General features: G+C 42.5%; 1 protein-coding gene across 1 annotated transcript in view; it reads left to right on the forward strand.

Annotated features, from left to right (window-relative positions):
- Positions 1-12,550, forward strand: part of LOC104954553 (nuclear factor 1-like) — a 20,063-nt gene extending 7,513 nt beyond the window's left edge. Inside the window, exon 3 of the mRNA XM_010781675.1 lies at positions 12,286-12,550. Within this exon, the coding sequence (XP_010779977.1) occupies positions 12,286-12,550 (265 nt within the window). The remainder of the gene's footprint in view (positions 1-12,285) is intronic.
- The last annotated feature ends 515 nt before the right edge of the window (positions 12,551-13,065 follow it).

Genomic DNA, 13,065 nt, shown 5'->3' on the forward strand with positions numbered 1-13,065 from the left:
TCATCATACCTTCACCAGCCCATGTTCGCCAGTCTGTATCTTGTTTGTTGAGCAAGACACATTCCAGACATCTTTCTACTAGCGACGTTTTGTACCCTTGTGTTGGTTGAATAAGGTCGTGGACGCTGTCTCTGTACGTCACCTTACCGTCCTCACACATCGTGATTCTCTACGTCTACGATCGAGTTCGGTGTTTCACGGACGTTTTTTCGTCTATTGGAAGCGGTCGTCGTAAAAGTTGCAGTAAGGATACTGTTCTGTCAGCCGGGGCACGTCCGCCTAGTGTCTACGCCACGTGTGGAGTAATGTCTTTTTTGGACTTTTGGAGCTGGGACCTAATCTATGCTTTTAACAGGTAATCAATCTTTTTACTCTAAAATAAATCCGGTTTAGCGGGTCGGGATACAGGTTTGGGAAATTCACTTCACTGGACCTAAATTGAAACATAAGATTTACTAGCCTAAATGAACGTATTTTTTTCACGAGAAGTTGACATTTGGTGATAGAAATCCGGGAGCACCTAGCCTGATATTTGTTTCCTTTGCACAAGGAGAATGATCGACTTCTCAATACCTGTCTTACAGAGAAAAAAATTCCTTGTATTCCATTATCCCGTGAAGAACACACACCCCCAGACTAGTCACCACACGTCACTACTCATTCTTGTCTTTAGCGGACACACGCACTGACACACACGACAGACACGCCCGGACCACCCACGCGCCCACGGGACCAACGCCGAGAATAAAAGTTTTTTTGTTTTTTTGGTAGAACTTGAGCGGCGAAAAGTCCATCTTTTGTCTATCTAAGGGACACAATTAACTTTGTTACCAAATACATCCTCAGCACTAATTAACTACCCATAGAGGAACACCCACCACAGCAAAGATCACGAAAGAAAACAACACAACGACAAGAGCACAACTAACACACACAAAACACACACTACGAGACGGACGACACACAAACACAGACACACACAGACACAGCAGCACGACGGGTAAGTTGAGGCAGGAAACGACTACGTACGTACTACCACACACACACACACACACACACACACACACACACACACACACACACACACACACACACACACACACACACACACACACACACACACACACACACCCTAAAGGTGCCTCCCTTCTCCGCACTGACCCGAGCATGTGATGATTGATCAGGGATGTGGAGGAAGTCGGGATCTGATCTCATCCTTTGATCACATTTTTTTGAAATTCAAAGGTTTTAATGTCGTGTGGACACAGCTTTCATTAGTTAGGACACAAAGATGTTTCTCTGTTAGACTGCGGCCTCCAAAAAGACCTTCATTTAGCCATCAGTGTCACAACCGGCCGGGCAGAATCTCCTTTTAATTGAGGAGAAACAAAGACTGAGAGACTGAACGTCTTATCTGCTGCGGCCAATATCCTGCTCTGCAAAGAGAGGAAGGTTATCTCAGTGACGCGATGAAGACGAGGACGTTACACACTGAGCCTGGGAGGTGGTGGGAAGAGGATCGGAAGTATGGCTCTGTGTTAGCAGCGAGGCGGACCCAGGTGCCCCTAAAATAACCATAATGCATGTTTGTTATCCTGGCTGAATAATAATCACTTAGAAAGGTTTAGACGACCTGAAGCTAAGGCAGTAGCACTTAAATTCATTTAGCTTACTCAAAGCGAGTGTGCCCGCAGGATTAATGAACCTATTGTGAGTCAGCCATAGGTGTCATCTATGCTTTTTAAAGACATGTAATAATTGATGTTATTAATGTGTAACCTCGAGGACCGTTCGTACACTTGGAAGCTGTATTTACGGTGCACACTTAAAGGTGGGGTAGGAATGGAGAAAGCAGCTCGAGTGCGCTAGAATTTGAAAATACACAACTGGAAAAAATCTGCTACTTCCTCACAGAGCCCCTCCCCCAACACACACGAACGCGCACATGACCAATGAGGGCACGAGATGAGTTTGTGCACAGATGGAAGGCTGACAGGCAGGTAGGCCATCCAGTTACTTTATCCGGCTCAGATGATTGGTCGTGCTTTTTACAGCGCCACGGCTTCCACAGATGATATATTTTATGGATTGTTTGTCAAAGCTCTTCAGATATTCATTGCTATCGGGATGTTAAGAGCATTCCATGGAATATAACAAAAAGTGTATCTCGAGCCGGTTTCTCAAACTTACCTACCCCACCTTTAAACATTGAATAGAAAACAGAAAAGCTAACATGGCTCATACTCAGCAGTCAGCGAGGCTCAGGCCGACTCATCCTAAAAGCACCCCACAACGTACCGATGAGGAACTCTAAACAAAACCATGACTTCTTTTTTATTCGCTGTTCACATAACAAACAAGACAGCTGCCCGTGCACGATGCTGAACGTGCACTTAAGCCTTTGCTTGGATTCAGTCCTGCAGTGGACGGTTTGTGACGTTGAACAGCAAAGCGTCGTCTCAAGCTGTTGCTATCAAACCGTTAGCCTACGTAACCGCAGTGTTGCATGCTGGGATACACTTGTTGTTGTTGTTTAATCTTGGAAAAGGTGTCCCATGTGTGGTGGCCATGGCTTTAGCTAAATGAAATGTGAAGCTCAACCAATAAGAAACACTGGCGGACTTAGTGTCTGGAGTAGAAGGTGACAAGTTAAGAAACATCTCTGTGGTCTCGTCTTGTTTTGGGGGGGTTGTTGTGCGGAGTGATGGGAGTGAAGGGGGGTGTGTGTTTCTGGACGGAGGGCAGGATTGTTTGAGTTGAGAGTGAGGCTCATTCATCCGCTGTGAGAAACACGTCCAACGGAAACTTCCCTACGCTCTGTTGTCGTTTGAAAACCATGTGGCCAATAAAGTTCGAGCTCCCTCTTTGTGACGGGGACACTTTTTTGAAACGCTCCGAGGCCCCCGGCTTGGCCCCATTTCAGAGTTTGTGTGTGTGTTCTAAGAGCAGGGAGTGTGTGGAGTGTAAGGACTCGCTGGTGGAAGGATTACTCCAACAGCTTCGGAATAAATCTGTAGAAAAACACACACACACGTCGACCTCCGTTAGGCGAACTTTCTCCCGCTCCGGAGGTCCGAGCGCTGCTTCACTTTCACGTTAATTACCCAGTTTAGTGAGTCTCTCCGCGGCGGAGACACAGAACCTGAGGGTGTGATTGAATTAACGTCTCATTTGAAACAAAGGTCAGGTCTCAGCTCGGAAAATTAGAAAAAGTTCCTCCACGCAGAAACACGGATTAGCTTTATTTCCCAATTTCACTCTACGCTGGGTTTTAATTATTTATGTAATTAAGGTTAATAAATAAATGTTATGGTGTCTCTATTTTAGCAATCAAGCAGATCCGCTCACTTTCTCCACACTCGCTTAGTTCAAGAAATGTGTTATATTATCCATTAGAACAACGGTCATTATATATTAAACACATGCAATTAAATAAATAGGCTTTTTATTGAATATATTCACTTTCCCTCAATTTCCGTGTATTATTTTCCAATAAACTAATTATTATAAGCATTAAATGATATTGTAAACACATGCAATCATCAAGAAATGACTGCATATATTCATTTTCTGCCTCTAAAGTAATATATGTGCACATGTTTCCTCACTTTCCATGTGTTAATATCCTGATTATAAGCATTTAAATGACATAACTGATATGGGAAACACATGCAATCATTACATACAGTTATTCAAGTATTTAATTATAAATGGATTTTTCTCATAGGTTCACATTTTCTCTTCAGTTTCCGTGTTTTATTTTCCAATAAATGAATTCTTATAAGCATTAAATGATAGAGTTAACACATGCATTTATTATTTTACAAACTGACTTGTCTCATAGGTTCACGTTGTCTCTTCAGTTACCGTGTGTTTTTCTGCTCTCTGATCCGGTTGCATCGTGTTGTCTCTGTACGGACGCCAGGACTGAAATCTGTCTGTTCCCTTAAACACATCTCGGTACAGGAGAGAGAGAGGGGGGGGGGTGGCTTTCCATTTCCCTGAGCCTACGGGCAAGAAGAGAAAGCAGAGTGTCTTTTCTGGGTCGCGTCCCAAAACGGCAGGTTCTGATTGGTCGGTTCGCGCCTCGTCCAGTGGAGCAGAGCCGGGGGAAACCGCCTTGGATTCAGGAACGCTGTTTCAACACGGGGCGGAAACCCCTCCGTGTCTGTGGGGGTTTCATTTAAGAGCTTCCTGTTTAAATATACAATTAGAAATATGATATGTAACCACAGGTGTGAAAGGTAACATCTACAAATATATATTTATATAAACACAAGAAATACAATTATGCAATAAAATACAATTAATGCATATTTTCAGAAACATCTCCAATAAAATATCTAATAGAAAAAATCAATAAAAACAACATTTAAAAAATAATATTGTGTGTGTGTGTGTGTGTGTGTGTGTGTGTGTGTGTGTGTGTGTGTGTGTGTGTGTGTGTGTGTGGGGNNNAAAATACAATTTTTCAGAAACATCTCAAATAAAATATCTAATAAAATACAAATATTTAAATAAATTGAAAATGTGCAGAAAAAAATCATTAAAAACAACATCTAAAAAAATAATATAATATTTATAATAATATTTCATTAAAATGATAAGGAATCAATAAATCTCTCGTTTAATGTGCTTTATATATTCTCTCTTATAATGCTGCAAACAAAGAGGTGTGTGTGTGTGTGTGTGTGTGTGTGTGTGTGTGTGTGTGTGTGTGTGTGTGTGTGTGTGTGTGTGTGTGTGTGTGTGTGTGTGTGTGTGTGAGAGTGTGTGTGGGGGGGGTCTGGCTGGCATCGTTTCCCCTCGGCTCGTTCAGGATCTGCCAGTTTTCAAACATCAGTCTCTGCCAACTCCTGATCCTTTCTCCTCTCATTTTAACGTCCCCCCCCCTCCTCCAAATATACACATATACATATATTTCTATATCCGTGTTCTCGCTTCAGGTCCCTGAACGCCCCGCCAACATCTTTACATTACGTATGATTTTATGACACCTTGAATAAAGCGCTTTCCCAGACTTTTACGAGACATATTTTCCAGCCGTGGTGGATTCAGGTCCAGCACAAAATGGAGGCTACGTACTGTCCGTAATATCCCGTGTATCTCTTCACATCCCTCCTTCATCGACTTCTATTCTACTCCAGGGTATTTCATTTACATCCGTACGTTGTTATGCCTTCAAAGTATGTTTTCACTTTATTTTCACTGCAGCTTTTGTGCATATGATAAATATAGGTGTTGACTCTGAAATATAAGGGGAGGGGGATTTCATTCGTATAAACACGGCTGGATGATATGTGTTTTTATGCAAACCTCATTTCTGATTATTTTGCTAGATGTCTTCGTGTTGTCTTTATTGGCAGAGCAGGAAAAGATAGTCAGGATTAAGGACGGATATTTCTTTATTTTAAAAGACAGTACAAATTCCTTGAGGAGATTCTTACACAATGGTCGTCCCTAAATAAATTCGTTCATGTCTTTAGTGGACTTTGAAAGGACATCTTCATTGATTATAGTAATGACATAATAATAATAATAATAAAAGAATAGGTATACATGTGGCTTGGAATTGAACCCATTATATCTAAAATGTTGTCGTGGAAGAAGTTGCTTTTTATTAAAGATTATTTTTTTGGTCACCATGGAGACTAAGTCAAAAGGGTGGAGGTAAAGGGGGATGAGACGCGTGAATGTGGCTTGGAATTGAACCCATCACATTTTAGGGTATAAAACGTTTTTTTGTAATGATTATTTTTGGTCAAAATCATTGGATAGACGAGGTTAACATGTGCGTTCTATTCTCTACGTATTACTCCTACACTTATCTTATCTTAAAAGGTGGAAGTAAAGGGGGATGAGACCCTCACATTTGAACCCTGGTCCTCCACAGCGGGGCCTGACGGACGGCTTTTAGAGTAAATGTGAGGGTCTCATCCCCCTTTACTTCCACCTTTTAAGATAAGATAAGTNAAACGAAGCCGTGTTTCTAAACTAAATAATTGTGTGGTCATTATGATTTAATGGGCGGCAAAAAAAAGGCTTTATTGCATAATTGCAAAAAAAAAAAATTTGCCATTATAATGGAAATGAGCCACAGGGAGGTGCAGCTGTGGGGCCGCTCCTCCATACCTGGGAAGAGAGGGAGTGGTGGTCTCCCTCTTGCCTCCGAGCCTCCTGAGCTAAGACGCCGACGCCCAAGTTCTAAAACTCGGTGCTGAGTGTGGTCCAGACGAGCAGGACGGAACCCGAACCTTGTACGGGCCTTCCGATAGCTGCGGGGGTCTAAACAGCCCTGTTGGCACGGGGCGAAGTGGTGGTTCTCGAGGCGCTGCCATCGCGCGGTTCGGATCGGACAGCCCTGTTTCTGGGGGAGTACGGACAACTAACGGGCTCCGCCGTTAGTGTCCGTACCACGGCTGGCGGCGACCGCCGCCACTCTGCCCGCGCACACTAGTCGACGCCGCCAGTTGCCGGGCGGCCGTCGGCACGCCACTTACCTCGGGCGCGACGGTGTGGCCAAGACAACCTGTTCGCCCTAGGGGTTGGGACGGAGTGGCACCAAGGTGTCGGCGCCTCTGAATACAGGGCCTCCGACCGTATGTACCTCTCAATTACTCTCCTGATCGGAGACTCCCAAGGGAGAATAGGCTGAGCTGCTTCTGCTTCTGCGGAGAACGCCGGAAGGGTAGACGCAGTCCCGACCGGTTCGGCCCTCCGCGCACAGGCGAGGGGTCCCTTTCGCGCGGTGGAGCGGGGCGGCGAGTCGTACCTGAACGTCCGGCGACGGTTGCGCGACTAGCAGGTCCGACCTGTAGGGGACCCGGGACTTCATCGGTTCCTCTGGAGGTCCTAGAGCGGATACTTCTCAAGCGTCCGGCGACTGAAGGTTAGCTTGTGGTTCAGTCTGTGGACAGTTAAGCTAGCCCGGCTACTGATATTTTTGAGATGTGCTCCGAAGCGAGAAGAGGTGTTTGAATGATGCTGCGACGTAACGCAAGCTACTTAAAGGGTGGGTGGATTCCCTGACGTAGTCGTCAAGATCACCAGCCAATCAGGATTGGCGTAATGAGATTGATGCTTCTGATGCATACGCGTTGAGGCGCATCCCATAGTGAGACATCGAACGGAGTGTTATGAATGAGAACTAGTTTTTTTACTAACTGCATGACAGTTGTGCATAATCTTGTGTTAACAACAGACCATCTTTCAGCCATAAAACGTGCTACTGTGCTACAATAATAACGGATTTCTGGTTTTGGGATTATTCCTGCACCACTCTATTCATGTATATACATTTTCAGATTGTTGTGGGTATAAACGTCAAAACAAACCTAAAGCGGGTAAAGCATTGGAGCATTTTGAGTATTACTGTGCACATCAAAATGAATGTGAAAATGAAGCCAAACCACACTTTAAGGGCTTTTTGGGGTTTGCAAGATGACTGCTTGGCAGATTGGAACGTCTCCACCCTTCACTTTCTGTAATCTATAAGCAGAATCCACAAACATGGTTCTTGAAGAATCTCTACTTTATCATCATTTGGTGAGCGTTTAAATTCCGAACTTGTTCTCGATAACCAACCTCCAGAGAAAAGTCACAAACAAAAATGTATCGGTATGTTTCTTAATCTGCTATACTCAGCGTTTAAATGCGGTGTTTAAAGTTAATTGACCTAATACAAGTTATTTTATTTTATTGGTTATTTCCCTTTTCTGGTGTTCATACTGTAGCATCAAAACCACACATAACTCAGTTGCTCTGAAACTAGACCAAGATTCACATTCCCGGGAGCCCAAATTACATTTTGCCGTTCGGCCAAAACCAACCAACTTGGTAAAATGTTGCAATAAACCGCAAACATTTAGGAACACACCCTAATGTCGTTAAACTGAATCACATGTAAGTAATGCAGCATCACATGCAAACATCCATCAAAAAACACATGCACAGGACAAACAGTTACGCCTCGGAAATATTTCAGATGATACCAAGATTCTTGTTTCTGTTTCACTTCGTGAGGGACATTTTCCCCACACAACTGAACAGCCACTACGTCTCAGGGGCAGTGAACAGCCACAAATCCTGTTCCTAGATTTGAAATAAATGCTACATTTGTGAAGCAAGTGTGTGGGTGTGTGTTCTATTTGTTTCACAACATTACTCTCTTTTTTTGGATTTAAAGTGACCTTATCTTTATTGTCAACGCCACTTTACTTTGCTCCATCAACCACTTAAAGCCCAGCTAGCCTTGACTCCACATGATACATAACACCACTTCTGTTCCTCGAATTCAAATGTGTGATTAAGATTGCTGGCAAAGTTTGGGGGGGGGGCATATGGGCGTGAAAAAAGATGTCTGTAGGAGTATATATTCCTTATTGGGTGTGTGTTTGATTTGCCTGATTCTCATTGTGTGTGTGAGTCAGTGTGAGTGTGCGGAGATTAGCCTGAGCAGGTTAGCTACGGTGGCTTTAGCTGCGTGTGGTTGCAGACAGCCCCAACGTGGTGGTAAACAGCCATTCACTGGGGCCAGGCCTCAGTCTGGCTTTCCCATAATACCAGTCTATGGAGGTAATTCAATGGAAGAATTGACACTATGGTAATGGCGCTCCTTGACACTGGCCCCTCAGGGACACAAGCATATGGCCGCTAAGCAGCGCAAGCTTATGGAGCAACCAGTGAGGTGGGCCCCACCCTATTCAGTCCACAGCCTTCAAATGAACTCAAATAATCCCATTCAAAGAAACTTAAAGAAACTAATATAACTAATGTTTTCAGAGAAATCAGAAACCTCAAACCAACTAGAGCAAAGAGAAGAACACTTTGTCATCATCATATAGAAATGCTAACACAATCAATAGACCAGAACATGCATGGTTACTTATCTGTTCAGTGTCTGTACCCGTGTGTGCACATATTTAAAGGTCGCAGATGCAGTTTCGTCCCATTGAGGGGGAAAGCTAAAGTTGTTAAAGCAATAACCATCCCTATCTACCTATAATCGAATTTCCGTCCCTTCATTCCTGCCCTCACATCCATCACTCTCATGTTACTTCCTGCTAATGTACGACAAAGGCACTTAACTGAAAAACAATACTTGGTATGAACTGACAGAGTTGCACGCATGATGAGATTGACACCACTCTCAAGGCTGTATGTTAAGTACAGAGCAGAGGGACAGTTAGCTTAGCCTAAGAGAAAGAATGGAAGAAGGGGTAAACAACTAGTCCTGATCGTTCAAAGTTGAAAAAGCAATATTCCGACAACTTTCTTTAAAGCTCACTGAAATATTTTCTTTAATCTGTATACAAACAGAAAAGGAAACAAAATAAATGTGTGGTTTTAGAGAAAGTTACTGTAACTATTTATTGACTATCAACAGCCATCCATCCTTTCCATGTTCCACTGTGCAGGTTTCTGCTTGTTCCCTGGCAACTTAATGGTGACATGACTTTGGGAAGACACCGCACCTAGTTGTTGTTTGCTAAGAAGTAGTTGTATACAGTATCTTCCCCATGGAACCAAATTGTTATTTTGAGATGCTAACGGCATGGCCATGTTGATCTGTCAGGTGGCGTGTCTTCTTAATGGTCAGTTTGTCCACCACTTTGACTAAGGCTGATAATCTGTAGCAATCACTGAATATTCATGGCCTCTTGAGGATGAACCCACCTATTGTATGGCCTGTTATTACATTTATTAGAAATATTTATGTTGGCCAGATAATGAAGCCTACCAACTTATCCAATAGCATCAAGAAAGGTCATAATATTAACTTATTTGACTAATGACGAAAAATGTAAGAAACAATATTGTCATTGTAAGTATACAAAAAAATTATAATTCTGTAGTCATTAATGGTTCCCAGAGGATTACCTACTGACTTTGGTGATCTCCTGGCTTTTGTAACTAGCAGGTTAACATGTGGTTCTGAGTAAAACTAGTATGATTGCGTGGTTCAGATACAAGACCAGCCCCAGACTTGCCACAAACTGGTTCAGAGTTAGTGTAAAAAAGCAAGTTAATCAAAGCTTAAACAAATTGAATTCATTGTAAAGCTAAACAATATATATATATCAGGTGACTTATGCAAATAGAACAGATGACCTAGACAATGCTGAATGGTTGCTAGGAGAAATAGAAAAGAGAGAGGTTAGAGATAAATGTAACTTGAAGGCCAAGCAGTTCAGATGAAGGTGCTGGTTTCCTTCCCAGTTCTGCTCATTGACTTCTGAGTCAGGAGGCTAGACCAAACACCTCAAATCAACTGACAAAGGAAAGTATTCATTCACGTTTCGGCTCGAAGATATTGTCCACTGATTAGTCTCAGGGCTGTGACAACATTTGATAACTATCATAAACTCAGAGATATGGACCTGTGCTCAGGCTCATATCTGCTCTGCATCTGGTAAAAACATCCCCCCAACAGCAGACCTGGAGAAAACAATCACAAGGATATCATTCAATTCTATCAGGGGAAACTGAACTAAAATGAGCTCTCTTGACATGTTGAGGCCTGACAGATTGAGCCGTGAGATCCCAACTGGCCCGACATGTCACTAATGTAGATTGTTCCACTGCTATGTTAAAATTGCTAAGTAAATATAGTTTCCAGTCATTAGGAGGCACAATGGAACTGCTAAAACATTTAGAATGGGTGTCATGTTGGGAACATGCTACAGTGGAGTGGGAATAATTAAGACGGAAGCTGTTGAGTAACAAAGACAGGCAAACAGAGCACTGTGTCACACACACACACACACACACACACACACACACACACACACACACACACACACACACACACACACACAAGATGCTATATTATGTTCTTAAAAAAAGGCACTTTTGTCAGATAACTTCAGCTTAGTAAGTAGGAAAGTTTTCCCGTAAGTCATCCACAGGGCTAAGGATATGTTTACAGTGAAACACTTTTTTTATGCATCAGTAAATCCTCAATTTAAATACAAAGTTAAATCCCAGGTCACATGTCCCTTAAAGGGTCTTGGACATAGGGCTGGGCGATTTGGCCTAAAAATAAAATCTCAATTTTTTTTCTAACTAATGGACAATTTTCGATTTAAACCTCGATTTTTTCAGTTTTTTTCTGTAATATGTCACCGCATCTGTGATCGCCTGCCACCGGGGCCCTTTCTTGTCATAAGGAATGACTGTTGAAAATGCTGCTGCCAAGGTTATCTGCTTTTTTGCAGGCACTTTGTGGCTTGAGCTAGCATCTGCATCTCTTAGTNCGTTTGTAGTAGAGTTAGCAGGGTATTTTTATTTTAACTCTCGTCCCAAATTCGTCCCAAAATTATTTTTTATCCTCCCTGACACTTTTTTTTTCGGCCCCGGGACGACGGGACGTCCTTAAGCTCGAGCCCTGGGTTTGGTTTATGGCACGGCTGACTGATGGTTGCGATATTCCTAAATCGTCGGCATTGCAAAGTTGCATTTTCCCTGTTGCTAAATATCGTAGTGTTGCCAAACATTTTATTTCCGGACTAATCGGGTTATTCCTGTTAGTCGGGGATGTTATTGCATCCCGCACTAATTCCACAACAAGTTTGATACCCTCACGATTTAGCCTATATCTCTTGATCAATTCACAGCCTTCCATTGTCTCCAAAACATTTCGTCTCGCAGCCATTTTCAGATTCTTTGTGAATAGGTCTTACTGAGTTAGGAGTCCTCTCGAGGACTTTTAAGCTCTCCCAACTTAGGTGCTACTTTTAGGCCTAAAATACTTTGTGAATTGCTCTTAGTGAATAAAATTAGGAGTCCTAAATTTAAGACTGACACGCCCATTATGTTTAGGAGTTTCTCCTAAATTCGCCAGTTAGGAGCTACTTTTAGCCCTAAGATCCTTTGTGAATACGGCCCCAGATATATAAATCTTAAGTACAAGGGATGAAACTTTTTCCTATAAAAACTTCAAAGTTTGAGATATTTTTAAGTTTTATATGGCATGCAACAAATAATGACTTACCTAGATATAGACAGTACAATATAGAGGAATGTGCACGAAAGATATACAAAACCACAATTGACCATTTGCTAAAATATTGCTGAATACAATTTAAACAAGACTGTATGTGGTGTGATGACCTTAAACAAAACATCATAGTATTGGTACAAAAGATATTCCATTAACCTCCTCAACAATTCCACCGCAATTCATTTAGCATATTGAAAATGCAAATAAAGTGTTTATTTAGTTGTTCTTGATTATCTATAGCCAGTTTAGTAAATGCTGACACTTCTTCCAACGCTTTGTTTCAGCTTGGAGCAGCGTAACGTGGAGCTGGAGACGGAGATGGTGAGCCTTCACGAGGAGCTGGACCAAGAGAGGAAGAAGTACACCATGGCAGAGATCAAGCTGCGCAACGCGGAGCGCGCCAAGGACGACGCTGAGCGGAGGAATACGATGCTGCAGAAAGAGATGGAGCAGTTTTTCTCCACGTTCAGCGACCTCACTGCGACTGGAAACCCCCCAGCAGCCGACCCCCGCCGACCAGATCGTAACAACCCCATCTGGATACAGTGAAGGGAGGCTTATGATGTGATGTGAACAATATGAGTGCTCCAAACAGGGTTTGGCTGCTGGTTGTTAAGGGAAAGTTACAATGCAAAGGTTAATGGCATGTTAATTTAAGAAATAAGAGGTGTCTGGCTAATGAGAGCCACCTGTATAAATATAGACATCACCTGGAGTGATGCCAGACTGACAATATGTGTAAATACAGTGTTATTTAAACAGCTCCCAGACACTCATCTGACTGAAGAGGATTGAAGGCACACCATAGTCCATGATGATGCGTTAAAAAGGTTGCGTTTAGCCAACAAACATAAAAACCTTGGACCTGAAAACACAAAAAAGACCATGCAAGAACACCTCTATATTTAATTATCTTTTAAAAAAATCTAACCAAAAACATCTTGTTGTTCCGTGTAATTCTGTATCTGCTCATGTACATAGAGGGAAACGATGCAGAAAAGTGTCATATGTATGTAAAAAGAAATGAAAAAAGTAATATTTAAATGTTTATCTGATATTTACGC

This window comes from Notothenia coriiceps, unplaced genomic scaffold (assembly GCF_000735185.1).
Source record: "Notothenia coriiceps isolate Sejong01 unplaced genomic scaffold, NC01 NC01_scaffold00023520, whole genome shotgun sequence".
In the NCBI taxonomy this organism is placed as follows: Eukaryota; Metazoa; Chordata; class Actinopteri; order Perciformes; family Nototheniidae; genus Notothenia; species Notothenia coriiceps.